Genomic DNA, 16,668 nt, shown 5'->3' with positions numbered 1-16,668 from the left:
GATGAGCTCCTACCTTTTTGGGAAAATATTTTTTGGTCGCGGAAAGCCAAGGGAATTGATGGATGACTTATCTGATTAAGCTCGGTGATGATGCTCAAGCTCAAAGCATATACATCGCAGCCAACGAGAATACCAGACGAAATGGCTGTTTATACGGAATGGTGCCGATGTTTGCACCAAGAAACTAAGTTAGCTTCTCCGATCCTTAAGGCTCAAGCTACTGTAGCAAACGTTGGAGGGTCGGGTCACTCTAAGACGCAGAATGTATTCCTCGGTTTTCAGTTGCCTTTCACGGATTAATAACATGTAGAAGCTCTTGTCCATTGTGCCACCGTTGCACGATATCGACTTGCTCTTTGTACCAGTTGTCCATCGTCTCCTACCCAGCATTAGCATAATCACCCGACATGTTGTGCTCCTTCGATCAATGAGGGCTCCTCTAGGACTCACCTCCTCAACATATCCCATATGCGGACTCAATAGAACCTTGCTCCTCCCCTCAGTTCCCCAGTCCGTCGTCCTCAGCTTATGATCCCTAGGCATTGGCTCAACCGCAAACACATCCAGCGCAGCTCCTCGAATAGCACCATTCTCCAACACCCCGAGCAGCGCATCTTCATCGACCAACGGACCTCTTGAGGTATTCACGAGCAACGCACTTCTCTTCAAGAGTTTCAGGTCCTCAGCCCCAACAATTCCCCTCGAGCGCTCCGAAAGCACACAATGCACGCTCAGCACATCCGCCTCCCTGAACAACTCCTCCTTACTCACAACCCTGAACACCTTCCCTTCTTCATCTTCAACCGGCAGCCCTTGCGCTGCCGCTTGCTCGTCCGCCTTGTCCTGCGTCAGGTTGGCACTCCACGCCAAGATCCGCATGCCAAAAGACTGATACATAATCTTCGCGACATTTCCTCCGAGACGTCCCAGTCCCAGCGTCGAGAACGTCTTGCCGGACAGACCGGTCGCGAGGTCCGTCTGCCAGCCGCCAGACTTGACGTTCGCATCGTCGCTTGCAAGGCCACGTGCGATGCCGAGAATGAGAGCGATGCAGTGCTGGGTCGTGCTATCTGGGCCTCTGCTCTTCTTTTTCTTCTCTTGCACGCCTCCCCCTGGTGTACGCCCGCTCCCATCGCCTACGGTTCCTGTGACCGGGATGCCCAGGGCTCTTGCGGCGGGCATGTCGATTGCTGCATTGCGGACTCCGGTCGTCAACAGTAGCTTCAGATTTGGGAGGCTTTTCAGCAACTCCGAATGGAACGGAGTGCGTTCTCGCATGGAAGATATGACGGTGAATGGTTTGAGACGCGTGATGAGTTCTTGTTTGGTGGACTCAGGGGTTGTCGGTAGATTGAAAGCTGGGAGGGTGTCCCTGAAGGTTGTGATCTCAAATGCTGGTTTAAGAGGCTCGAAATTCTTAGCCGCTATTCCTTGGTAGTCGTCGAGGATGGCGAGCTTGATAGGACCTTCAGGAATGGGAGGCATGATAATGGTTGAAGCGTAATGTTGTTGGCCGGAAGTGTTCTTTTGGAAGAATCGTGAAGCTCCAAGTGGGACTATTCTGCTCTTGGTAAACAGTCTTGTAGCTCTCTATAACCCTTTCATAGATATGGGGGTCGGATGCTTGATGTAAGTGCCTTACAAGGAGAAATGTCGTGGAGGCTGAAGATATTGCGGGGTATGTTTGAATATCGGATATTAGGTTCATGACGCAATCCGAGCTGTTTGTAAGCATCTATCTCAAATCTTCACGTAATCTCATGTATACTGGATATGGGAGTATTTCTTAAATCACGATTGATATAAACACAGAATCCAGCCAGGCCCCGAAGAAATGCAGGGAACTAAGCAGTCGGCACGTCTCGTCAACCCCTCTATATCACGTGCCGTATCTTTTGAGGTCGCCATCTCTTTCTTTCCTTTGTCATCTTGTGTGGTTTGCCGGATTTGTATTACTTGTCAAGCATTTTGCTTTTGCGATTTGAATTGTCATAAGCTCGAATCAAGTTCTGCAACAATTTCAAATTTCTCTCACAAGCTCCCCCATGACCTCCTCGCACAAATCCAACAATGTAGCAGTACATAAGGTATACTATAGATTCTTTTATCATCGTGTTTTTGGACATATTTGGATACAGTGACATATTGCTAGCTTGAAGGCCTTGGATTCTGTATCGCAACGAAGTCATCTCAGATCCACACTTGGGCTGGAAGACTTGCAAGCTGCAAGACTTATTTAGCACCCGAAATCAGATCTCGAGGTTCTTTCTGCTAATCATTTCAACAGATCAACACCCGGGGCATCGCCATGGCTACTCTAAGATGGCCTCACCACTTTCACATCCGCAAAGTTCGTAGTCGGTATTTGATATTTGACAAAACGATGATCCCAGCCAATATGAATTTAAATTCTCTTCCGTCGTCCCTTTTAAATTTACCCATAGAAACCATTCCGAACATCAATATTACCGGCTAGCCTACGGGGCACTTTAAAGTTGCCCAGATTGTCGAGCTTGCAAATTTTCAATCTGAGAGGCAAGAACAGATTGAGGTTGAGTATGGCGGGGGAACATCTGGTACCTTGAATCTTTAATGCGAGCTTGAGTTTGGTGGTGAGATCCAGAAAGTACTTCTACAGAGACCGAGGTTGTGAATCTAAACAGCACCAATGTTTTCAAGAGGACGTCACAGTTTCAGTCAGAATAAGCACTGGAACATCATCGTTGAGAGAAAATCGTATCAGCCTTGACGGGCTCGAGCTACAAGATCTGGACTTCGAAAAGGCCAGTACGATGCGAGGCGTGTATCGAAGGTCCGTACCAAGCAGTATGAGCGACCCGAACATGGAACCATCGTCTTTAGGACCAAGCCTGTCTCCTCTGCCCAATCATTCCAAGCCAATTCGCTAGGAAGTTCTCGGCGCGTCGGAATCTATCAATAGGAAGTATACGCTAAAGGCTTCAATCTGTATCTTTGCGATGCTTCGAAACCCGCGATTCCAGCGAGACTGGTTCAACCCGGTCGTGGGATAGTCAACAGAAACCACGAAGCTTTGGTATGCGAGAGCATACTCTCCGAACTCCAACTATGATCCAGCAGATAAATCGGACGTGCTGCTTTGAAGTGATTGGAGTATGAAAATAGTTCCATATGAGCCCTTTACATCATGAACTTTTGCATAATACAAGACCGGAGGCAAAGTACCAGAAATAAGGAGCTGCTCTGAGATAATCACGAGTCTACTCTCCGGGCTTTCCTGCGCGGCAGAAGTATATTCTCCTAGAGGTATTCACTGGAGATCAATTGAATCCACTCCGCTATACCCCAGCAGTACCACAAACGATTCCCCATCGCTTTATATACAGTCCATCAAACCGGTCTTTCAAGAGCCGGATTTTCATATTCTTTTGAATTGACCCAGTATCATCCTCCAGTACCCTCCAATACCCTAGAATGCAATTCGAAAAAGGTTGTCATCGAAAAGAGCGTCGATAACGTTTAAGTACCCTCTTCCCCTACGTATAGGATAGATAGTACGAAGAAGAGTATGCATGATCAAAGTCCAATCGTCGATATTCCTTTCTCGACTCCGGGAAAGCTCGTTCTCAGTTTTTTCTCCTTTTATTACGCGAGTGTAAAAAAAATTTAGTGAATACATATATTCCCTTACCCCTTAGCCTTTCACAAAACAGGTTTGGCCCGCGCGTTTGGTGTAGTGGTTTCACCGTCCCCTGCAGTAGATTGGACTTCAGCATTTCTGACTTGGACGGGCTTGCTAACACCTCATTTGCAGGGGAGCGCGGGCGTGTTTCCTTTTGCCTCTTTCTATTTTTTTCCGTTTTTCATTTGGCGGGGGGGGCGGGGGGGGAGGGGGGGAGGAGGCGGGAGGAGGCGGGAGGGGAAGCGGAAAGAGGCGGCCGGGAAACGCGAAGATATAAGCGTCGCGACACTTCACATCGAAATAGATCACCAAAGAAAGGAGACCTATATATGATGTCATAATCATACAGCATATGAAATGGGATATAGTTTCAGTCTGGTGTGTCTGTTTTCTATAACGATGCCTGCCCAAAACGAATTGGAAGGGATACGACCGCGCCGTGAACAGACGCTATAGTTGAGAATCATTGCGTTTCCTCAATATAGGTACAATGCAAACGTATCCGAAGCTGTACTGCCGTTTTATCTATCATAGATGTGGCGGCATTTGTTATTCACTTGCGCATCAACCTTTATTATTAGATTCTCGCCCCTTATACCAACAATCTGTCTGGGGCTTTGTTTACTCGATTGTTTTTGTTTCTATTTCTATCCTTTTGGTCTCCGGACCTACACCTGGCTGACCTCTGTCCAGCCTTGACAAATGTCGTTATACGATTCTCAATCGCTTGGCTTCTAAGCTTGCGATGGCATACTCTCCTGCCTTGCTTCTTCGGTTTTTCTACCTTGCCAGAGTCTTCTCTTTCTATGATCTATCCTATCCGTAAAGGAAGGCGCAGTTGATGACAGCCGCGCTGTTCTACATTGAAATGCTTTCTAGGTCTGTCTTGTATATAGTAGTAACTCTTTAGCTTAGCACGTCGCCGTACCCCATGAGAGGTCCCAGGGCGGCAGGCTTCGCCTGCTACCCGCCCGACGCAAATCGATACTACTACTTATATTACTACTACTACTACTACTACTACTACACGTCTGTCACCCCTCTCCTCTGCTATAATCCACCAGACTATTCGGGCTTTCCAGCGCGGAAGGAGTATACGCTGGCGATGGTAGGAAGAGGTAAGAACACTAAAAAAAATTCCTGAAAGTATCCACTGAGCATTGATATCAACCCAATCCGCTATACCCGAGCAGTTTCACAAACGATTCCCCATCGCTTGGATTCTTGCCCCTTATACCAACAATCTATCGCGATAACAACCAGATGTCGGCCCAGTATACGACAGCACAAAGTACGAATCGATCGTTGCATATACGGAAGCTCCCCTCCTGCCCATAGGCCTCCTCACCATCGCTTCTGGCATCAACTCCACCTCCATATCTCGCTAAACCCGCCGCTTCATAGACCAAGGTTTCAATGCATTTATTATAATCTTTCGAAACCGCTACTAGACCCCATCTCGGAGCCGGCCTCTGCTGTTGTATCCCAGAAATCTTTGCGCTTCTCATAGGTTCCCTAAGCAGCCAGTCCGAGAGAGTTGAACTTTCGAAGTGAACATCTCGTAGCCAAGGAACTCTACTACATCAGCACCATAGCCGCTCTACAGACTCGCGCGCACTCCTGCCGCAAGTCTTCAACGGGTTGCGTAATTTATTTCCCTAAACAACATACACTCCGTGAAGGTAAGCAAGAATCGAGGAATTCAGGCCATCAGAGTTACACGACAGATAGGAGATCTCGCCCGTGCGTTCCCAACCGAGAACTTTACTCCACGTCTTATCTTGAGAAAACCCTTTTTCATACTGTACCTTCCTATTGCGTTCCGATACTTCCGATAAGGATCTCACTCTGGATACGCGTAGAAGGGGTTTTTGAAACGCGCAGAAAATACTTTTCATTTTCGCGACTCGATAGAGTGTTATAAACACCGATCTAAATCTTTGTCATCATCATCATCGTCATCAGCATCACTCTCGCGTTTCCCGTTGATTGCATCTCCACATACCCCGGAAACGTAAAAAGAAGGGAGATCAGCGGAGGCCCCTTTCGTTTCATATCCGCACGTCGGCCCCAGCTCATTGTTTACCCGGTGCATATTTAGCGGCCCCTCGTCGGAAACAAGAATTATTCGGGTACGATTAAAGCCCACCTGGCACCATTACGTTTTCAAGTCCCATAAAAAGGTAAAAGCTCGCACATCTTCTAACCTGCTCCTTCAGTGCTGGTTTGACCTCGGGGGGATGAACAAGTGCTGGATAGTACACTCTGCTATGGAACGTGTGTCAAACAGCACATAAACTCATCCCCTAAAACCCCCTGAATTGCAGGATAGACTGAGAAAAAAAAAGGAGAGTGGGTGTTCTCTATCAGGAGGTGGAATTTTTATCACTTTTTTTTTTTGCTAATCTTTTGCAACTTCTTTTTGGTCGCCTTTTTTATAGGCCTAAGGTAACAGATATTGACACGCTATTGACGTTAAAACAATACTACTACTACTACTACTACCACTACTACTAAGGTAACAGATATTGTTGTTTGTTTACGCGAGATCGGCAATTAGCGTGTCGGGCGTTTGTGCCGGATCAGGTTCACAGGCATACACGGTGGAGTAATTACTAACTACAGCAGAACGGGCTGCCACATAGACTTTAGACAAGGTCTCGTCTCGGGATGCTTGCCCGCTGCCAGAAGGAGCGGATGAAACATTGTCCGTCGATTATTACTGTAACTGCAGCTTGACCACTAAGTAACGCCGAGATGCCAACGCTTATTTCAGAATCCTTAAAGAGGTGATGGGCTTTGGCAGTCGCTTGGTTTGGTGCTTGAGTTCGGTCATTCTATCTTTCTCTCTTTCGCTACTAACTGTCCATCTTTGTGGGCTCAATTGCACATTCATTTCATAGGCACAGGATGTCTTCCCTATTTTTTGCTACCGTTGGCCTGCAGCTTGCTAGCACGGTCCAAGCTTACACGCAAGTTAATATCATGTCCGCTTTCATGACCAAGAACATCGACCCGATCGTCTTTCCCGGGGAGTACTCGAAATCTCACTGTACGTAGCTGGGAAAAGCCCTAGGTCTACTCCCGAAACTCCACTCTGTTGTTGGTCAAAAAATCACTCGCTGACTGACTGCCCGGTGTCGTACGTTAACAGTGCACTCCTTCTTCGGCTCCGACGCCGTCACTGCCAACACCAAGACCAGCGCCGAGCTCCAGAAAGGCTGCACTAATGCCGAGAACCCCAATGACTTGTCTGTCTACTGGGTCCCAACTCCACTGTACACCACCGACAATGGCAAGACATACAAGCCTATGCCTATGTTCCGATTCAGTGCCTACTACAACTTGGGCGAGACCCCGGCCGAGGTTCCCATCCCGCAGAATTTGAAGATGCTGGCCGGAAAGGCAACGGCGAGATCTGAAGGCGAGATGATCGCCGGCGCTCAATCCTCATGGGCTTGTGAGACGAGTGGTGGCAAGAGTCTTGATGCGAACGGGTTCCCTAGCTCAACCTGGTAAGTCGAGCGAAGCCCGACTTTTGTTATCTTTTGATGTTCCCAAGAGTCCACAAATGATCACCACCGACGGGCTTGAAAAACACACCCATGAGCCCAACCGCTGACCTTGGTCATCAGCGGCACCCACCTGCAGCAGCTCCTCTACTTCCCCCAGTGCGTCAACACCGAGACGCTCGAGACCGGCTACAAGAACAAGCGCGGCGGCTCCTGTCCACCCGGCATGAAGAGCATGCCCCAGCTCCGCTTCTCCATCCGGTGGGACGTCCGCAAGGTCCTCCCCGGCGGCTGGAGCGGCACCGCACCCTTCAAGCTGGCCTGCGGCCCGGCCTGGTGCTCCCACGGCGACTTCATCAATGGCTGGACCCAGGAGACTGCTGAAAAAATGGTCGAAACCTCCCGGGCGAAGTTTGAGTACTCGTCCGTCAACGGCGCGCTCGGGAAGGACGGGGATAAGCCGAAGTGCAAAGCTTCCGATGCCGAACCGTCGAAGGGGACGAGCGATTACGCCGAGAGCGTGGCCGCGATGAGCAAGCGGGATGTGATGACTTGGGGGTGGTCCAGCAAGTCGCGCATGGTTCGCAACTAGTGAGCAAGTGAGCGATGGGGGCCGGCTAGCCTGGGTTTCTCATGCGCGGTAGCTAAGTTTCTTTATTGTGCATAGAAAGATAGTAGACCTGGACGTCAACAACTACTTCTTTGTACTACGAATATATATTTTCATACACACATATATATATATATATATATATATCATTTCTTCAGCTTCGCCTCAAGTCAAAGCCCCCAGTTACGGACTTTACAGGATTGATTACTGATGTCGAGTATTGCAAATCACACTTTTTAGCCAGCAATTCCTTTAGCATCCCGGATATTCGTATCTTGTGGAAAGACGGCCGAAGGTCAATACTACGAATACCATGTTAAATCAGTTCCAATACCTCACGCATCAATTTCCATTCTTGCAGTAATTCACACATAGGAAGGGGTCAACACACCTCTGCCGTCGAGCATATGCGACTTGGCATAGAGCCCACTGCATGCAAGACCCGGGCTACGCACGCATTACTGGTACCGGTTTTGCAGTGCAGAAGTGGGAATTTGGCGGGTTGCATGCTGGTGCTGATGCTGATGCTTTGGCTTTGGATATGTTCTTCGATCGATCGGCAGTGGGTCAGCGTACGCCGCTATTTCTCGTGCTCGGAATTTGAATCTGGTATAGATATCGATTGATATTCGGAGACGGAAAAGAGTGAAGGAATATCTGCTGTGATGCAGCCTGTCTTGTCAGCCGCTTGCGTTTCTCACAACTCTAGGTCACCAATGGCTGCAATAATCACAATAAGGCTGTGTAATATATGCGACAACGCTCCGAACCTGGGTCAAAAACCCAATGCCAGTTCTTTCTTTCACCAGCCGCAGTACGCACGTAGCGCTCCGTCCATCCTGTCGATGCAGACAGGCTCGGAAGAGGATCCCGGATTTCCTCCTCCTCCTCCTCTTTCCTCTCGAAATAATGATGACCAGACTTAGAAGTGCAGTGGGCGCCGCTGAGAACGGTCAGAAACGAGTATCGCATTTGTATACAGACACAAACAAGGATATGGTGGAGCTGCCGACGCCGACTGCAACGGCGAATTTTTACCTGAAGCCAGCTCGACACGTTTCTCGCACCGCTGTAGGAGAAGGAGGAGGAGGACAGGGAGACTGACCGGCATTCTCGACGTCTCAGCCCCCGAGGCACAACGCTGCAGACTGGGACCGCGGGCGGAGGACGGATTCGAAGAGCCGTGGAAACCGAACACGGAGAGACGATTTGTGCGCGCGAGGGGATTCGGCTTTTGGACGGCTTCCAGCCATACTGTAGCTAACCAACGAGGCGAGGAACGCACGCACGCACTTCATTCGCAGCTCGCCTTGGAGGAAGATAGTTGCACGTCCTCCTGAAACCAAGATAACAGCCTAGTCACGCACATGCTAAAGGCGTAAACACCGAGACCGAGACCGAGGAAGGACATAACTGAAGGTGGAAGGGAGGGATCTTGAAGGAGAGAGGCGCTGCTGCCGCTGATGGAGAGGGGAGGGAGGGAGAGGGGACCCCGAGGCACGGGAAAGAAACTGAACTCTTTCCTGTGAGCTGTGAGTATGAGGTGTATCTACTGAGAGCGCGTGCTGCGTTTGTGTCTACCATGGAAGGAACTAAAGAAGGATGCAAGGATGCAAGGATGCAAGGATGCAAGAATGCAAGAAAGTAGAGCAAAGTAAACCTCTTTCTCATCGCCGCTGTTGGTACTTCCAAATCTATCCAGCTAGTTGTGTGCTGGGGAGGAAGCGTGGTAAAGGACTTACTTGAATGAAATTTAGGCAGACTATGAATGACTCCGGTAAACAATCTCATCAATTACATACTAGCGCTCGGTTAGAATTCCTTGTTTACTTACGCTCGGCTAAGGTCTATTTGTTTACTTACTCCTATACTCTCGGTTAGGATATATTTGTTTACTTAAGCTTGATTGAGATCCATAGCTTTGCGATATTGTAATATTGCGAGAGAGGAAACTTAGTTTTTGATATCACACGTGGCCGCATCTTCCCAGGCCCAGGTTGAGATTATGTATACATCTATACATCTATGCATTTATGCATTCATGAGCTGTGATGCAAAATGCCTTCAGAGCAGCCATGGAATTAGACACTCTCCAGAAAAAAAGCAAAGCCAAACTCTGCTAGGTTGGCTCTCTTCTCAGTCTTTCCATCTCGGCACACAGATAGGTATTCAAATTCAATTCCCGCTTCGTCGTTGAGATTCGAGTTTCGCGCTAGCTAGCGCGTCTTTGGCCCCCAGTGCCCCACTCCCGCTCCTCCCTCGCGAAGAAAATACTGGCTAAACAAGCAGAACAACCACTTGAGATTCGAGAAAGAAGCAAACAAAGCACAACAGAACGAAAGAAATTCAACATCATCAACAAACCTTGTTGCGTCGATCTAGAATTTGGCCTCGACAATTGATAAAACCTCTACAGTTACAAGACCTCGACCTCCACCTCAACTTGGGAAAAACTCCAAGGGAAAGAAAACAAGACAGGATGGGGAAACGCGCCTCAACCACGGTCGCACCTGCGGAAAACGACGACGACGATGGCAACGGAATGCAAGTGAGAAACGACCGAAATGATGCAAGAGACAAGGGAAAGGGTAAGATGAAGATGGGGATGGAAGACGAGATGCACGTGTCGGCATCTGGTGTCATGCGTAGGCTATCAACGCCGCGGGCCTTGATACCTGCAAAGATGAAGAAGAATGGTAGCACTAATACTGCTGCTATTGCTGCTGCTGTCGAGGGTAGTGGGGGCAAGCATAAGAAGGTCGATGCTAGCGCCTACAACAACAAGAACAACGAGCCACGAGCCTCAACGCAACTTACGCACGCGCAGAAGCTGACTCATACGGGGAAGGCGAGCGGCGAGGTGGTTTTCCAAGATGGTTTTGGTGTTGATATTGGAGGTGAAGCTGGGGGTGAAGCTGGCAGTGATCGCGGTAGTGGATTGGCTGGTCCTCGGCAAAGATCGAGGCTTGAAGGTGATGTTGCGAGTGCGAATGCAGCTTCGAGTTCCAGATCGCGATCCAAGGGTTGGAAGGCAGGTGAGATGGAGGAGAGTAACATTGAGCCTTCCCTATCTCACGCTTCGAAGCGGATCTCGAATCTTGCGGCCAGCGATACAGCTGCTTCGACCGAGGGAGCTAAAAAGAGCAAATTCACCCCGAAGCCAACCAATGAAGCCAAACTGCCTGCCCGAGCATTGAATCGGAACTCTGGCGCCAAAGCCTCTGCTCAAGAACCCCTCCTGCCAGGGCAGAGAGGCATGGATAGCAGTCCAGCTCAGGCCAAGCCAGAGACTGGGAAGGGTTCAAAGGCAGAAGCACAATCAAATCGAAAGTCGAACGTTGCATCTAGCCCTCCCTCGACGAATAAACAAACCTCGAGTGGCAAAGCATCTACACCTAGCATCGGGGATGTGATTTCTGCATTGTTGGAGTCGCCTCAATCAAGAGTTCCGGCGAAGCGCAAGTCTGATTTTGCGTCCAGCAAAGTTCCTCGCGTTAAGAAGCAGGCGATGAGAGCTACTGCGACCCCGGATGTCGAGGTGGAGGACGGTGAATCGACGCCCAGCACGCCCATTTCGGGTGAGATGGTCCCAGATATGGGTATATCAAGATCAGCTTCGGATGTCCAAGCCCAGGCCCAGGCTCAGGCGCCGCTTCAATCGAGATCTGCTTCCTCGACCGCAAGTGTAACAGCAACCGCACCGACATCTACCATCACAGCCAATACGGCTCCTGATGGTAGTCGGCCCTGCGATGAATGTCGTAAGAAGAAGACGGCCTGTAATCGGCTACAACCGTGCTCGAGCTGCGTGAGGTCTAGCTTGGCCTGCACGTATGTTAATCCTCCTATTCTGGGCAGATCGAAACTTGGGAGTGGTAGTGGCACCGGCAGTGGTCGTGGTCGTGGTAGTGGACGTAAGAGTAACAGTGGTCGACGTCGTGGTATTGTTGGTGGTGGTGATGGTGGTAGTGGTGGTGATAGTAGTGGTAGTGCGTCTTTAGCTCCTCCTGTCCCTCCGAGTCACGTTCGGCCTTCGGCTCTTCCCGCCCGTCCGAGTCACGTTTCGTCATCAGCAGAAGCAGCAGGCGCGCGTAATATCTTGGACGCGACATTTACACCTCCTGCCAGCAATACCACCAATTCCAACACCATTCAACAACACCCATCGACCTCGCCACTGAACATTGACCCCAAGCTGATCAAGAAGACCGTCCTCGACATGGACTCGTTACTCCCTAGTCTACCTGGTATGTATACGTCCTCGTCCTCTTCCTCTTCCTCATCCTCCCCCCTCCCCCCTCCCCCCTTTCCTCTTCATATATTTGAGAGTGAGCCCCCAGTTAACAGGCTCCCAGATCCCGCAGAGTCATCCACGACCGCCGTCTCTCATCAAGTCGCCCAATCCACCTCGTCCGGTCATCCTAATGAACAATCTGGTAGCAGAGCAGTTGAACCAACATCATCTGCTCCCGCACCAAGTACGTTTTCTCAGGCCGCCGGTCTCGATACACGGATCCCACCAACCTCTTCTTCTTCATCAAGAACTGCCTCTATTTCCATGACTGATTACACAAATGTTGACTTCGGTGTCATAGCCACGGGGCTGTTAGACGGTACGATCAGCGTGCCAGAGGTGACTCGATTTGCACCTGGTCTGTTTCAAGAAGGTCGCGTAGCCCATGATGAGATTCAGAGAATTCTACAGAGTAGACCAACGTCTGAGACCAATCCCCAATTTCAAATTGGCCCGGCTCTCGGAACACCTCAACGAGGACAACAAGCTCCGCCACCGATCAAGGCAACCGAGTCTGCTCATACACCGCGTCTTGTCAATCCAAGCCATCCCGCTCAAAGAATGATCTCCAATGTGATTGCAAATGGTCCGAAATTTGGAACTTTTGGGCCTCCTGTGCTACCACGTCATCCTGCGAGCTTCTACGCAGATACTGCTCCAACCCCGGCACCGGTTCCAAGTCACCACGCACCTCCAGCAGCTCCCCGCTTGATGCCACCAGCAGAGACGGATAAAGCCCCCCGCAGACGACCAGCAGCTCGCCCCAAGGTATCGAGTCAGGTGCAAAAATTAAAGAAACCAACAATCGACCCCAAGTTCACGCTCAAGAGGGCAACACCTAGTGGCTCGCCTCTGGGTCCCATCTCTTGCCGTGACGTTGATAAATTCATCCATTACTTGATTATCATGGTGAGTCGAGCTACTGCTTACTTTTTATCCATTTAAACCACCTGCTAACCCCCCCTTCTTTTTTTTCCAGAATGAAATTCCGTTTCCAGAGACCTTCAACTGGGATGAATGCGATGACGGTACCACGAAGATCTTGCGCAAGTGGCAGGACGTGTATAGCAGCATCACCCGATTCGACCGTTACTCGGCCTCGAACGGAGACGATATCGGACGCCTGATCGCTGCTCGAGCCATTGATGAGAAGAAAGAGTTCATTCTACCCGCTATCAAAGTGTACATGGAATCCATGGCAAATTTAGCATATGAAGAGATCAAGAAAGCCCCGGAAAAGGATTTTCTGGGACACAAGTACGACTGGGACGATTCTTCTGCGGACCCGGGCCCGGGCCTTAACTGGCGCCACGTTTGTCTTCTCGAGCAAGCTTTCTTTCTCAGCGCTAAAGAAGGCATCGAAGCTATTGTGCAATTCAACAAGAATAATCCTGTTCCTCACGGCCAGGGCGCTGAACAGGTCACGGCCATGAAGAAATACCTCAAGTCGCTCAAGCCACCCGGTGATACGGCTGCGGGACCTTCTGGCGGTTCGGGCAATATGTTTGAGGGAGCCAGTAATGCAATTGAAACTCCACCGAGTCCACCTCATTTCTGCGGATTTGGATACTTTGTGGGAAAGAAGAAGACCGGCGAACGCGCTCGCGTACCGTCCAAGGAGGAGGTTGCTGTGTCACTGGGCTACGAGATCGACTACGATATGTTTGGTGTTGGTAATAATCGCGCCGAAAAGATAGTCGCAGAATCTCCACCTCCTCGGCAGCGGTTCGACGGCGACTTCTTTGAATTTCCTCCTAGTTTCGAGGAGGGCCTTTTGAATCGCAACAATCCCGACGGTCGTGATAGTGTGGTGGAGCGCGACAGTCCATTTGTTCCGGGTGGGGTTGATGCTATGCTTTTTGATGCGGCGAGAGTTGATGAGGACTTGGATTTCTCGCAGTTTCTGCACATGGATCGATTCGATTGATGGGCTTATGGATGGATGTACGTATGAAGTCGTGTCTGATTGGTATCTGGATGGCTGGGTAGGATTCTGAGCGGGAGTTACTGGGATTTTGAGCTTCTGACGAGAGGAAAAAGTTTTTGCTTGATCGTGTGGGTTGGGGTGGGAGCGTGGGTAAATGAGTGGTTGGTTGGTTGTGTGCTCTGGTTTGGCCCTGGCGTAATGGTGGAGGATGAGTTTGGTTGTATTGTAATTGTACTGTAGTATCATTGTAATTATACTTGTATTATACTGTACCAAATGTTTGCCATAAACGGATAGCTTCCCCAAAGCCCAACCTTTACTTTCCTTCTTTCATAGACGCGAAATCGGGAATTACTGAAGATAAAGATATACAGGAAGAGAGAGAGGGAGTGAGAGAGAATTATCTTTTTCAAATACCAAAACTTATAATAAATAAAAATCGATTGTCCCCTTTTCTTCTCTTCTCGGCGTCGAACTTCGGGCTTATGGGTTGGTTGGGCTTTGGTGGTTGTTGTTGGTGACACCGATTACTAATCAAGGAATGAAACTCGGAGCAAACGGAAGGAGCAAGAGAGAGAGACCTGCAATGTATGTATGCAAACGCGCTTCTTGTAGGTCTAGGTTTGTGTTCATTCGATTTAATCCAGTACTTACTTAGCTGCTTACCTCCTGCTCAGACCGTGATTGGTAGCGTATTTAAAAATAGGAATTGTGCTAGTTGGGAAGCTGATTGAGAGACAACTGTGGCTTTGACACTGTGGGGTTGCAGCTACACTTGAGGCATTGAGCTAATAAGGCTGTATTTTTTAATGGCATTGTGGTTAACATGGACTGTGAATAGTTTGACAAAGTGAGAGGATACCGGTAGTTGTATACTCGGAAACAGCGAACTGGGCGACGGTGGCTCGAGGAGATATTTCTAGGCTCAGAAGAAGTACTAGCGCTTTCTGCTAGCGTTGCGTTGTTCGGACAGCCGCTTGCGCTCTCGAGGAGTCCTCGACTTGCAACGCTGCAGCAAACGACAGATTCGACTTGACTCGGCATCGAGGAAATCCTACGGTCTGACATCTCGTCTTCTCAGACTCCGGGAACTTTTAATGTTCAGTTCTTGAGTTCTTGTTCTTGCAGCAGCCAGCCTGCCTACACGAGACGCGTTTTCTGCAGTCGATGCCAGGCTATTATCTGTTTCCTTCGCGGTGAAGAGCAAATAGCTGGCTTCTTTCTGTGTTTCACTCCGGCCTTCAAGCACTACGAACGGAAAAGTCGGGGTTCGTCTGTTCACGTCGAGATATCAATGAGTGCCGTTCACAGCCAGGCCGAGGACCCGGCTCTAGCCAGACCTAAGCAGCGAAAAAAAGGCAAGAGCAATAAAAGGAACGACCAGAGTGCGCCTGAGATTGAGATTAAAGAGAGCAAGAGACCGAGAAAGGATTCGCCGCTGGTCATGTCGCAAGCGGCTGTCAACACCATGCCGAGGAAGGAGAGACCTGGGCCCGCGCCGCTGCATATCATGGAGTTCTTGGGGGTCTTTTACAGTCTTGTGAGTTTTTTCCAAAAAAAAGAAAGAAAAAAGAAAGAAAAAAGAAAGAAAAAAAAAACCCCTGCGGAGTCTATCATTAGCGTTCTGATCTCATCCTTTCTGATAATTCGGAATCACCGCTCCCAATTTCATTTTCAGTCCCAACCCCAGACGATCACTCCTCAACATTTCCTATATGCTGTCTAACCATCATCACATTACTAACCCACCCAGGGCCTCCTCAAAGACCAAGACCAAGACCAAGACCTCGATCACCTCCCCTTTGACATCGACCCCTCGACCACAGAAGATATCACGCGCCTCGCCGACATCTTCGCCGCCTGGACATCAGATCCGGACGTCCTCGAAGATCATCACGGAGCCGCAGCAGCTGGCAGTGGTACGTCCAAGTACCGCTCCGCAGTGGTTGTAGATCGGGCGCTCCGCAGCTTCGGCACGGATCTGGGATACCACCTCTTTGCTTGCGCGCTTAACCTGGGCGTCACGCCGGACTCGCTGGCGGAGCTTTTGGAGGACGTGGTAGGGTTCTGGGTCGCGTTGGTGGGGGATTTGAAGGGTGAGATGATTAAGAGAGAGAGGGAGGAGAGGAAGAGGGAGAAGAAGTGGGGAGGGGAGGAGGAGGATGAAGTGGTCGTGGTGTTTTGGCAGGATGGGCAGGGATGGGTGGAGGAATCTGAAGCTACTAGGATGGGAGAGGGAGAGGGGGAGTTGGAGGGTGAGGGTGTGGATATGGGTATGATGGGCGAGACGCTCAAGGGCGTGATGGAGTTGGGGCCTTTTGAGAATGAGACTACGATTCAGAGGGCTTTGGGCTTTTCGGAGCGGGTGGTGGCCGTTATGGGTGCTGCGGCGGGGGAGGTGAGGAGAACGATTAGCATTAGGCAGTCGATAGAGGTGAAGGCCAAATGAGAGAGGGGGGGTAATGTATGAATGTGTGAATTACTTAAGCAATGGCCAGCGGGTTGGAGCTTCGATGTGTGGATATAAAGCTGGAACTGGACCCGGGTATGACTTTTTTATACATCTTCCGGTATAATCAACACAAATGTCTGTTTCCAAGCAGACCCTGCGGGAACCGAGTCTTTCTTCTCTAAAGGAACGATCAAAGTAGGAAGCTGTCGGTA

General features: G+C 49.8%; 5 protein-coding genes across 5 annotated transcripts; 4 read left to right on the top strand and 1 right to left on the bottom strand.

Moving 5' to 3' along the window:
- Window positions 1–289: 289 nt before the first annotated feature.
- L3040_007364 (uncharacterized protein) lies at window positions 290–1,485 on the bottom strand (the record flags this gene model as incomplete). Its single annotated transcript, XM_007291441.2, has 2 exons — window positions 290–379; window positions 451–1,485. The coding sequence occupies 2 exons, from the start codon at window positions 1,483–1,485 to the stop codon at window positions 290–292; spliced, it is 1,125 nt and encodes a 374-aa protein (XP_007291503.2).
- A 560-nt stretch (window positions 1,486–2,045) lies between these two features.
- Window positions 2,046–2,593, top strand: L3040_007363 (uncharacterized protein; the record flags this gene model as incomplete). The annotated part of the gene is made up of 3 exons (XM_066154826.1): window positions 2,046–2,087; window positions 2,288–2,350; window positions 2,477–2,593. The coding sequence occupies 3 exons, from the start codon at window positions 2,046–2,048 to the stop codon at window positions 2,591–2,593; spliced, it is 222 nt and encodes a 73-aa protein (XP_066010719.1).
- Window positions 2,594–6,571: 3,978 nt separating this feature from the next.
- L3040_007362 (uncharacterized protein) lies at window positions 6,572–7,765 on the top strand (the record flags this gene model as incomplete). The annotated part of the gene is made up of 3 exons (XM_007291440.1): window positions 6,572–6,713; window positions 6,816–7,176; window positions 7,297–7,765. 3 exons carry the CDS (start codon window positions 6,572–6,574, stop codon window positions 7,763–7,765), a joined length of 972 nt encoding a protein of 323 aa, XP_007291502.1.
- Window positions 7,766–10,262: 2,497 nt separating this feature from the next.
- Window positions 10,263–14,004, top strand: L3040_007361 (uncharacterized protein; the record flags this gene model as incomplete). The annotated part of the gene is made up of 5 exons (XM_066154825.1): window positions 10,263–11,544; window positions 11,857–12,030; window positions 12,139–12,261; window positions 12,379–12,986; window positions 13,057–14,004. 5 exons carry the CDS (start codon window positions 10,263–10,265, stop codon window positions 14,002–14,004), a joined length of 3,135 nt encoding a protein of 1,044 aa, XP_066010718.1.
- Window positions 14,005–15,298: 1,294 nt separating this feature from the next.
- Window positions 15,299–16,453, top strand: L3040_007360 (uncharacterized protein; the record flags this gene model as incomplete). Its single annotated transcript, XM_007291437.1, has 2 exons — window positions 15,299–15,544; window positions 15,758–16,453. The coding sequence occupies 2 exons, from the start codon at window positions 15,299–15,301 to the stop codon at window positions 16,451–16,453; spliced, it is 942 nt and encodes a 313-aa protein (XP_007291499.1).
- Between the last annotated feature and the right edge of the window lie 215 nt (window positions 16,454–16,668).

This window comes from Drepanopeziza brunnea, assembly GCF_022702325.1.
Source record: "Drepanopeziza brunnea f. sp. 'multigermtubi' strain 214-2 chromosome Unknown ctg13, whole genome shotgun sequence".
Lineage (NCBI taxonomy): Eukaryota > Fungi > Ascomycota > Leotiomycetes > Helotiales > Drepanopezizaceae > Drepanopeziza > Drepanopeziza brunnea.
Note: the sequence above shows the minus strand (reverse complement) of the source record. Positions and strands in the feature narration are given on the sequence as shown.